The sequence below is a fragment of the Dysidea avara genome, chromosome 3 (genome assembly GCF_963678975.1).
Source record: "Dysidea avara chromosome 3, odDysAvar1.4, whole genome shotgun sequence".
In the NCBI taxonomy this organism is placed as follows: domain Eukaryota; kingdom Metazoa; phylum Porifera; class Demospongiae; order Dictyoceratida; family Dysideidae; genus Dysidea; species Dysidea avara.
Genome location: NC_089274.1, coordinates 41,199,762 through 41,211,538, shown reverse-complemented (window position 1 = coordinate 41,211,538; position 11,777 = coordinate 41,199,762). Strand labels below are relative to the sequence as shown.

General features: G+C 37.6%; 2 protein-coding genes across 2 annotated transcripts; one reads left to right on the top strand and one right to left on the bottom strand.

Annotated features, from left to right (window-relative positions):
• The first annotated feature begins 2,062 nt into the window (after positions 1-2,062).
• LOC136251025 (uncharacterized) lies at positions 2,063-4,743 on the top strand. The gene is made up of 2 exons (XM_066043406.1): positions 2,063-2,756; positions 2,957-4,743. Exons 1-2 carry the CDS (start codon positions 2,543-2,545, stop codon positions 3,958-3,960), a joined length of 1,218 nt encoding a protein of 405 aa, XP_065899478.1. The 5' UTR covers positions 2,063-2,542; the 3' UTR covers positions 3,961-4,743.
• LOC136251026 (uncharacterized) lies at positions 4,374-6,690 on the bottom strand. Its single transcript, XM_066043407.1, has 2 exons — positions 6,099-6,690; positions 4,374-6,040 (listed from the first exon to the last, which is right to left on the bottom strand). The coding sequence occupies exons 1-2, from the start codon at positions 6,162-6,164 to the stop codon at positions 5,525-5,527; spliced, it is 582 nt and encodes a 193-aa protein (XP_065899479.1). The 5' UTR covers positions 6,165-6,690; the 3' UTR covers positions 4,374-5,524.
• Between the last annotated feature and the right edge of the window lie 5,087 nt (positions 6,691-11,777).

Here is an 11,777-nt window from a genome sequence, read left to right as displayed (position 1 = left end):
TCTCTACATGATGGTTTCTCTGTAGCTGATCTCTCTATAAGGTAACTTCTTTTAGCTGATGTCTCTACAAGGTCACTAGTTTGTAGCTGAACTCTCTACATGATGGTTTCTTTGTAACTGAAGTCTCTACAAGGTGACTTCTTCTAGCTGATTTTTCTAGAGGGTGATTTGTTTGTAGCTGAACTCTCTACAAGGAAATTTCTTCTAGCTGATCTCTCTACAGGAAGATTTGTTTGTAGCTGAACTCTCTACATGATGGTTTCTTTGTAGCTGAACTATCTACAAGGTAATTTCTTCTATTGATCTCTCTACAGGGTGATTTGTTTGTAACTGAACTCTCTACATGGTAGTTTCTTTGTAGCTGAACTCTACAAGGTGATTTCTTCTAGCTGAACTATCTCTTTCCATAGTTGCATGAACTCCCTACAAGGTAACTTCTTTTAGCTGATCTCTCTACAGGGTGAATTGTTTGTAGCTGATCTCTCTACAGGGCAGCGGCGGAGGAAGTAGTTGATATGAGGGGGGGCTCCGCTGAGCTGACCCAGACTTATTTCTATAGTTTGGTAAGGTGAGACCAAAAAAAAAAAAAAAAAAAAAAAAAGGTCACAACCAACTGACAAGAGCTTTCCACCTCACCAGCTACCATTTCTAGCTGATAAACTACATAAAAATCCTTATATAGCTTGCTACACACTGACTACTTTATTAGAGTGACTGCTCTATTAGAGTATCTCGATCTTTATCAAGGTTTTCAGCCCCACTCCAAGAAAGATAATTTCGGTGTAATATCATTCTGAGGGGGGGCTAAGCCCCCCCTCAGCAGACCGAGGGGGGGATTTAGCCCCCTAGCCCCCCCCCTTTCCGCCGCCTATGCTACAGGGTGACTTGTTTGTAGCTGATCTCTATACAGGTTACTTGTTTCTTGCTGATCTCTTGAATTCTCTTCAGGGTGACTGCTCTATTAGGGTGACTGCTCTATTAGAGTATCTCGATCTCGCACTTGCTGCACCAAGTTGGATTTTGTGTTATAACTCCGTGGCTTTAAGTCTGATTCTTCTACGCCATTGAAGAGCTTTTCTAAGATGATTGCTCCATCTATACAGCGATTTTCAAAGCATTACCCAAGCAGTTTATCTGGTAGGCGTGGCAAGTATAGTATAGTTTTTATTAGCTAATCTCGATTGCATAATTGTTACACACTGTTGGTTTTTTCATTGTATCGTCCTGGTTTTTAGCTCGATTTCTTTCAAACCACAAAAGGTTTGAGGTTCAATAGTTAACCTATTCACCCACCAATTTTCAGCTTCTTCCCATACGCGGTTTACCCTGTAGGCGTGACAACATATTGGTGTTATTTTTTGTGAATAATCACTCATAACTCTTTTGCTGTTTATCGTATTCCAGCCAAAGTTGGTACAGAGATGCGCCGTTATACCCCCCTTCTGTGTGCCACATTTCAAGGCAATCGGATATTGCGTTCGCGTTTTATAGCAGTTTTTGTAAGTGTGCGAAAAGAGGAAGAAAAATAAGAAGAAAAAAAAAACGAAGAAACTAAGCCAATTTTTGAAGTCGCATATCTCGGGAACGTTTGAAGCGATTTCGCTCAAATTTGGAATGTGGAGTGCTGAAGGTGGAGGGAATCTCCACAGCAAAAATCGTCTTGTTTCATCAAGGAAGCACAGAGCTACGGAGGTGCGAAAATTGCGTTTTCTTTCTTCCTGTCAATATACTCACGGGTGTTGCGCGCCGGCTTCTTGGTCCGCACGACACACTACCGTGTGTCTTGATATGTATATAATTTGTATAATTACTAATAAAATCAAAAATAATTGAAGTATTACAAATCTTCTTTAAGTTCTTTTCTTCTTCCTGTGGTAAAGAAAAAAAACACATGGGTTAAAAAAGCCCCAAAGCCAGCCATAGGCCGGCTTTGCAGTATACAAATACAAAAAGAAGTGATATCTAATCAAAAACAGCCAAGCTGTAAAAAATGAGTGCGGCCCCCAAAAAGGCCATGGTGAAAAAAGATGTGAAATCCAAGGTGGTGGCCAAGAAATTATGGTGTAGTATTAGTGTCAAAATAGTACAGTTATGGTAGATACAGTGTAATTTTTTTGTGGGGGTGAAGCCAGGTGTTGAAATTACAATGAGTTGCACAATTAATTTTTGATGGGTGATGGAATATTTCTGAGGGCAGTATATATAAATTAAAACTGCACATTGATTATTTTCCATAGGGCGATGAATATTTCTGAGGGCGGTATGATTAATTAAAGGGCTGCAAAATTATTTTTAAAGAGGTCGATTCAATATTAATTTTGGCGAGGGCTATTAAATATTCATCGCCCTATTAGAGCATTTGCATATCCATGGTAACCGTAAATGACGTTGGCAGACACACCCCGCCGCCATATTGCTGTACCACCTGTGTCACGAAACACGTGGACAGTGGTTAGTGAGTGGCGTATCTCATGGTTTACTGTTTATTCAAGGTTTTACGGCTTATTCAAGGATTAATTGTTTGTTTATTTGTTGCTTAAATATGGTTGGATGTGCGATAATCAACAGCTCCAAGAAGTCATCCAAGACTAAATGTTCATTTTATAGGCTTCCAGCCATTATTCAGCATCAAGGTCAGCAAATGTTGGAGATTACTAGAGAGCGAAGGAGGGCCTGGCTGAAAGCTATTTCGAGAGAGGATTTAACGGAGGAGAAGCTAGCAAATGTCTGGGTTTGCGAGTGTCATTTTGTGGCTAGTGAGTACAGTATCTATTGAAAGTGCATGCATTGATTATATACAAAATATTTTATAGTGTATTATTTGTTATACTTGTACACTGTATGCGTGTTGGCTTTCAGTTCAGATTATACATTTCCTGAGTAGCTAGGAAATTTATAATCCATGATTTGATATCATTGATACTCATGAGTTTAACATTTGTCAAATGCTCTGTAGGGAAGCCTGCTGACACAATGGATAAGCATAATGTTGATTGGTTCCCCACACTGGAACTTGGACACAGCAAGCTAGATGTGGTAGTAACACATGCAGCTAGTGAAAGAGCCTCAGAAAGAGAAGCACGAGCCAAAGAGAGGAACAAAAGAGTTTTTGAGACGAATTCAAATATTAGTACATCAGGCAGTACCTCAGCCTCTACCTTGGCAACTACCTCTAGTACCTCTAGTACTTCAACTACAACAACTAGTACCTCAACCAGTACCTCTACAATAACCACTATGTCAACCATAACTTCTACAACAAACAGTACCTTGATCACTAACCCAACCTATATTTTGACAAACGGTACCTTGACTTCAACTAGTACAACAACAGGACAGTCCAGTCAGTTGTCACTTAATTCAAACAGTGGGCTGATAGATCATGCAATACAGACAGCTGATGGTGAAACTCAAACTCCAAGGCCACCTAAAATGTGTAACAAAGCCGTACAGACGGATGACGATAATTTTTTCTGTGAGAACAACATTATGTCTGATGATGCCAAGGTACAATACTACACTGGGTTAGCTACTAGCCTTCTCCTGTTAAAAACATTTGAACTAGTGATGGGCTCCTTTGCACTAGGTGATAAATGTTCATACTATTGGAGGTCGTTCATGATAGTGCTCATGAAATTGAGGCTTAACTTGGGATTACAAGACATTGCTTACCGGTTAGGAATTTGTACATCAACTGTCAGTAGGCGTTTCCATGAAATGTTGGATATAATGTCTTGTCGTTTGGAGTGGCTCATCAAGTGGCCTGAAAGAGAGGAATTATGGAAGACTATGCCCAGCTGTTTTCGGGCAACATATGGCACTAAGGTTGTTGCAGTGATTGATTGTTTTGAGATTAAAATTGAAACCCCTAGTCATCTAGTGACAAAATCATCCACTTGTCTCAATACAAGCATGCAAATACAACAAAAGTGTTCATTGCAATGTGTCCACAAAGTGTAACAAGTTTCATTTCACCTGCCTGGGGTGGAAGGGTCAGTGACAAACTTTTGACAATCAACTCTGGATTTTTAAACAAATTACTTCCAGGAGATTGTGTTCTTGCGAACCGGGGATTTGATATTGCTGACGATGTGGCCAGAATGCAGGCAACACTTCATATACCATCATTTACAAGAGGCTGTTCCCAACTCTCACCCATAGATGTTGAGGCAACAAGGAAGTTAGCGAATGTACGGATACACATAGAACGTGTCATTGGAGCTACCCGTCAGAGGTACTCAATTTTGATGAGTTGTATCCCTATTGATTTTTTAAAGCCTAAACACCCTGGCGACAAACCACCAATCGATAAAATAATATTAGTGTGTTCGGCCCTGAACAATCTTTGTGTTTCAGTTGTACCAGTAGAATAGTCATGTAATTGAACAATTATTATTATTATTAATAGATGAACTTTGTCATGTTATTATTTACTTCATTAAAAAACCTATACAAACTTTTAATAGTTAATAATAAACTAACACAAGGTGAAGTCACTGCTTAGTCCGCTGCCGTTTACGGGAAAACTCAGGCATTGTCCTGCAGTTTGGACAATACCACTTACTGGAACGTGGTTTAGGTATCTTGAGACATTCAAGGTGAAACCATGAGCCATGTAAACAATTAGGATTGTCACATCCAACCATTTCACCACCCTTATCTTCCTTACAGTAACAGTATGTATATTCAGCAGATACCACTGAAGCTGCAGCAGTCTGATCAGGCATAACTGCCTTCCGAGAGTACCACTTAGCAAGTAACTCTGGTAAAAGACAAATTTTGAAAAACTTTTCAGCAGCTTTAACATGTTCTATAAAACTTTCATTTAGAAAGATGCGTTCACATGACAAATTGGGGGAAGCATCACTGAATGTAGCTATAACAAAGTCAGCATAATTTGCTGAACAAACAAGCAGTTGTGTCTGAACCTGGTAATAATATCCATGCTTTTCAGAGAGTTTACCATTATTGAGATAGGGTGTTTCATCTGGAGTGCTCTCTCTGACGCAGTATGGGCATTTGATTTCCAGTACCCCACATCCACAGCAGTCACACTGCACCACTCCATCAGGACTGGCACCAATGTATGGATATTTTGTGCTTACTACGAATCCACTATTTCTGTACTGAAAATTTGTATGCATGGGTTTCATCATCTCAATGTATGCCATTCTTGCAACTGCTTCATGTTCACACCCCATGTGGTTGCTGGCGTTGTGAACTTTTTCAAATGTGGATAACAGATCTGGCTTAGTAATGATTGCGAAGGATGGCTTGGGTCTGTGGCACAAACTGCTTTCATTTTTGATGCAGTAATCCTTCCTGCTCTTTGTTTAAACCAAGCTGGACTCTTGGCTTGCTCTCAAGTGTAAACTTCAATATTCTGTACCTCTTCTGGTCTAACCGATAACTGCAATTCATCACATACTTCCAACAACTCAGTGTAAAGCAATTCTTCATTTTCTGGATTGTACAGATCAAGCAGTGATGGAGGTAGCTGAATAGTATTTGTTGTGGGTTTAAATTAATTAGAAAATGGAGGTACTATGGAACAAATTGCCGGTCGGTTGTGAGCAATATCTCTAAGGAAGACCATTTGCTCCTCAGCAGATGGAGGAACACACAACAAGGAACTTGTTGACTGACAGGCTGATGAACTAGTGGATGGGTGCTCAGAAACTGACAATTCTTCTGCTACCTGAAACATATCCTCAAGTGGTGTAATGTCACTTAGATGATGAGCCCCTCTCCTTTTGTTACAGCTGATTCTAGGCTTTGGTTTGGACAGTGGCAGCTCTGAAATTGGCAAGTATGGAATAGCATCAACAAAGGTAGGTTCCTTCCACATACAACTAGTTTGTGTGCAAGTTAGTTTTGATCGAGCTGCAGATTCCAGGTAGAAAAGGATTGCTGCTACATGAGAACAAACTTCTCCAAGTCCTGCCATGCAGGTACAATGTCCACAATCAACAGTTCCATCAAGTAGACACATCACCCATGATTCAAGTGGAGGGTCATTAGCTCGTTGCGAATGTCTCACCTGTAATTGTATTAAACTACTATACTACATAATATGGGTACTTATCTTTCTTACATACCTTGGCAACTGTAACTATTTTACTACCAATTTTCTTTGATCCCAAACAGTTCACAAAGCCACACATAAAGTACTTGTAAGCATCAAAGCTTTAAACATCTCAGAGGTACAGAAGCTTGTAGTCAAAACAAGATAGTTGAAGATGTCTGTGTTTGTGACCGACGGGATAACTTCCTTACTAAGCTGTGCACTTGGTATACAATAGGGATCGCCAACATCCGCTATCTTTGTCAGGTACCTTCGTTTATCACTCACTTTCAATAGCTGTGCGTGCTGACTAAGACAAACATCACTATCAACAGCAGCCATGCAATAGTAACAGCACTACTATGTATTCGCATTGATTTCATACCATATTCACTATCTAAACAGTCATTACCACTTCGGTTACCACAATCATAGGACCACGCGTATAACAGGTGGTACAGCAATATGGCGGCGGAGGTGTGTCAGTCAACGTCATTTACGGTTACCATAGATATGCAAACGCTCTATCGATGTGCAGTTTTAATTTATTTATATTGCCCTCATAAATATTCCGTCACCCATCAAAAATTAATTGTGCGACTCATTGTAATTTCAACACCTGGCTTCACCCGCACACAAAAAATTACACTGTATCTACCAAAATACTGTACTATTTTGACACTAATACTACACCATAAGAAATGGCTGTAATGGTAGGTTAATGGTTAAATTTTAATAACGACAATTCAGGTGAATTTTGTGCCGTTTGGTTGGCCTTTTTGGGGGCCGCACCTTTTTTTACAGCTTGGCTGTTTTTGATTAGATTATAACTAAAGCTAAATTTACAAAGTTCAGTGGGAAAAGCGGGTATGTATATGTTCCAACTCCAGTTTGTATTTGTGACCTTAGCTTTGTATTTGATCTCTCTTACTCTGAACTGAATGCTTCTACATATTTATTTGTATAAAGTGTTATTATATGTTATTTACTGTAATTTTTAAAGGCTCTTTTGAAAAGCAGGGACTATGTACTACAAATTACCACACCAGATGTAGTTGCTCAAAGCAAATTTTCTAAACTGTTCACAAAATGGGACAAACTATATATGGGTCATTCCATGTCAAATCAACAAGGAATTTAGGGTAACCTCTCGGATTTTGACGAAACTTGGTGTGTTTGTAGTACCTGTGGTGCTTATCACTCATGCACATTTTTAGCTCCATACATCCCGTAGTTTCTGATTTATGACCACAAATATTTTGAATATTTCATGAAAAATTGGTCCATCACTAGTTACAAAATCGACTGTAACTTCACACTGTGTAAATACTTTTAAACACAACTTTCACTGATGGAAGACTGTTGATTGACCTTTCCAGTGATCCCTAAATTATGGGATATCTACTTAATTATGGTTCAAAAATACTTTATTGAAAACTTTAATCCTTTATATTTCAAAAAAGGCTGTTTGAAATTCTTCAAATTTTTTTGTGAATAATGATTGGATCATGATCTTCTGTGTTTGATAGAATTTTTGTGGTGGGACCACAATGGGCTCAAGAGATATAATGAATTATGTTGTGGTGTGCAGTGGAATTTGTAGTCTACTATTGCTGTATGGGAGTGCACACCTCCAATAACCACTCACAACAAGGCCATGCCAAGTTTGTCTTACAGAGTGAAGGTGTCTAGGTACAGTGCAACCTGTATTAGTGACCACCTGTATTGAAAGGCCACCTATGTGCTGTAGTTAACTTATACTTCTTTGGTACAAGTAATGCATCTACTGTACTGCATACAGTGTGACTCTTCCTATTCTCTGGATCACTGATCCAGTGTTCATTTTAAAGAAACCACAGGGTCCAAATGTATGTACTTATATAAAGTGAGATCATGAATGGCTATCAACAGCCAGGGTATCTTTTTTGAGGAGGTCTGTTGTACTTATGCAATAATGTACGTAACTTGAATTGTGTAGAGGGGGGCTACATATGTAAGTGCAATATGGCAGGATTAGACTTAATAAATAAGGTATTTCTAAAGAGATGGTACCACATTTACATGTTTATGGATACATGGTGATCTCATTTAAAGCCCACCTTCCAATAAGGTTGGATTTGCTAGAAAGGGTTGATGATTTGGTGTTATACATTGATATCCAATTAAGAGTTTTTTTATAACTATTAGCACTTGCTTGCACCTCATGTGTGATTTGTAGTACTGCAATTACTAAAAATTAATGGTTTTTCAAAGTATTTTGCATTTACACTTTGAAGATCAGTACAGGCAAATGTTAAATACACATGAAAATGTTTACCTATTGTGTGAGTATGTGCATGAATTTTTGATTTTCAAAGTGGTCACAAATATAAAGTAATTATAAATTAATTTCACATATTGAGGTGCAAGTAATGTATGTACGTATATGGTAAAACTCTCCATTCCTAGGACCATAATAAAGTGTTCATATTACAGAGGTTACAGAAATATCTTGGTTCAAAGGTATGTGCACCACTAGAGTGGGTGTCCCTTTTGAGGAGTTCTGTTATACATAACTATATGCAGTCACACACGCAACATAAATAGGGCTAAGTCCACTACAGTGGGATTCAACTTGATAAAGCTGAAGAGATGGTACAACATTCACATGATATGTTTATGGACACATGGTGGTCAGATTTGTACTTTAAAGCCAGCCTGTCTAATAGGGACCATTTTTGGATTTGCTAGAAAGGGTTGATGCTTTGGTGCTATACGTTAATGTCCAATTAAATAAATATAAATTAACTGCAGCACATAGGTGGTCTTTCAATACAGGTGGTCACTAATACAGGTTGCACTGTACCTAGACACCTTCACTCTGTAAGACAAACTTGGCATGGCCTTGTTGTGAGTGGTTATTGGAGGTGTACACTCCCATACAGCAATAGTAGACTACAAATTCCACTGCACACCACAACATAACTCATTATATCTCTTGAGCCCATTGTGATCCCACCACAAAAATTTTATCGAGCATAGACCATGATCCAATTATTATTCACAAAAAAATTTGAAGAATTTCAAACAGCCTTTTTTGAAATATAAAGGATTAAAGTTTTCAATAAAGTATTTTTGAACCATAATTAAGTAGATATCCCATAATTTAGGGATCACTGGAAAGGTCGATCAACAGTCTTCCATCAGTGAAAGTTGTGTTTAAAAGTATTTACACAGTGTGAAGTTACAGTCGATTTTGTAACTAGTGATGGACCAATTTTTCATGAAATATTCAAAATATTTGAGGTCATAAATCAGAAACTACGTGGTTTATGGAGCTAATAATTTGCATGAGTGATAAGCACCACAGGTACTACAAACACACCAAGTTTCGTCAAAATCCGAGAGGTGACCCTAACTTCCTTGTTGATTTGACATGGAATGACCCATATATCTGTAGCATAGCTACTTTAAAATACATTATTCCTACTCTTCGCTAGATGGTTTATTAAGTAAATGTATCAATCATTCTTCAGACGGAGGAATAGTGATTCAGATAACAACACATGGTGCCCTTCTGCAACGTAGGGACTTATTGTCATTCCATAAGTCTATCAACTTTACAAAAGAAAAAAAATCTTTTTTCAAACTCCAGCAGATTTACACTTACTGGACTTTTGCCAACAAAATCAAGTAAGTTCCATATCATACAGTACAGTAGTGCTGTATAGTAGGGCTCATCTAAAGATCACTAAAAAACCACCTTACCTTCCTCAAGAGTTCATAATATATAGAGAGGGAGTGAGAGTATCCAACTCTGTATATATTGCCTGGTCAAAACACACTGCATTCAAAGATTGCATCATATCCTGAATACCTTCTGTATAATTTCATGCAAATTTGTCACCTAGCTTCACCTACTGAAGTGCATTGATAGGTGTTAATTTATCAAAGGGAAGCATCCTTAGTACTTTGCTTAACACCCTTTCAGCGGCAATTTAATAAGTTTTGGTGCTGATAGTCATTGCACAATCTTTGAACTCAGTGTGTTTTGACCAGGTAATACAGTGTTGATTACTCTCCCTCCCTCTTTATATTATGAACTCTTGCTGTGTTTGTTACATCAATGTCTTCAGAGTTCAAAAGAACTCAAAATGCTCTGATGAGTTACTTCAATTATTTTATAATATGTATAATTTGTATGTATGTATGACAAAGTCCACTATTAGTTAACTGGGGTATTGCCTTAATTTAGCACCTGTAATTTTTCTCAATATAATATATACAAATTTTTGCTGTAGCACAATTCCCCTCTAGGCAACATATGTGGAAGCATGTATGTACTAGACAATTTTTTTAATGTGCATTAAATATTTACTTGCATTATTTAGGGCAGTTTTCCAGAGAGAATCTCACTTAATAATCATTCAATGTGATTCTGGTCATAAGCACATTGCATGTGCTCATTATCGTGTGCTTGATGAAAAAGCACACTGTAAAAAATGCTGGAAAAATGACAATCAGCTATTGCTGTTATAGCAAAAAGTAGAGTTGCTATTTTAATATTTCATCACTGAAACAACAATGGCTCGCTATTTTAGCAGATGTGATTAGAATTAACAACGTGAAGATTGTCATTTCAGCATCACTTTTCTATTTCAACAAGGAAGTGTTCAATCAACAGCAGTGTTGTTAAAACTACAATTTTTGATTGTTGAAACAACTATGACAAAACAATCAAAATAGCAAAACCTAGAAATGCTATTTTAACAGTCTCTAGTTGAAATAACAATGAGTTGTTTCTTTAATGGATGTGATTGTAATTTCAGCAACATTTCTCTACTTCAACAAGGCATTGTTCAATCAACAGCAGGAGTGTTAAACTAAAAATTATTGGTTGTTGAAAGAACTATGATGAATACTTGATATAACAATGATGAGTGGCATGTGTCATGTATACAACACAAGTGCATTTAAATAATGTCTTCCAATTCAATTTGAAACAAAGGTACGAGTTATACTCTCTTAGTAAATACATTGTAGCATTAACAGTAACATGCATGGGATAGAAACCAATCAGTTATGGTATCCAAATAACTTTCTAATCATGACCTATTGTGCTTTATAGCAGGAGCTCAGTAAATTTACTCGCTCTCCATATACACTCATGCTCTCAATGTAATAGTGCTATTATCTTCCACAGCTTACCCAATAAATAGACCCCTAGTTATTAATTGCTGTTTTGGTAATCTCCATAACTGTATCAGTGCATGGGCAAGTTAAATTCAATTGCAAGGGAAGCTATATATATTTTAAGTATTGCAACACACAGAATGATAATATATGAACCACTTGCAATAGTGTTATAGTGATAATTATAAGCATGTACAGTTTCTTCAAAACTTTTCGCTGATGACGAACATCATCTGTGACCAGTGACCACCCTATCTTCATTGTCTTTATTCATATTTGCTATACAACAAACATAATGATTACAGGATGAATGAGCAGCCAGCTGGCATCAACTATGTACAAACATTCAGTATGATGACCAGTGAAACCATCAAACATTAAATGATTAACACTCAGGTGGATTATTGGTAGTGTCAATAGCACTATAAGGAGACACAACCACATCTACTTGCACAAGCAGCTCATCCCAACAACACAACACATGTTGTGTTCATAATTGGCTTACCCAGAAGAAATGGTGGTACAAAAAGTTTATCAGTTT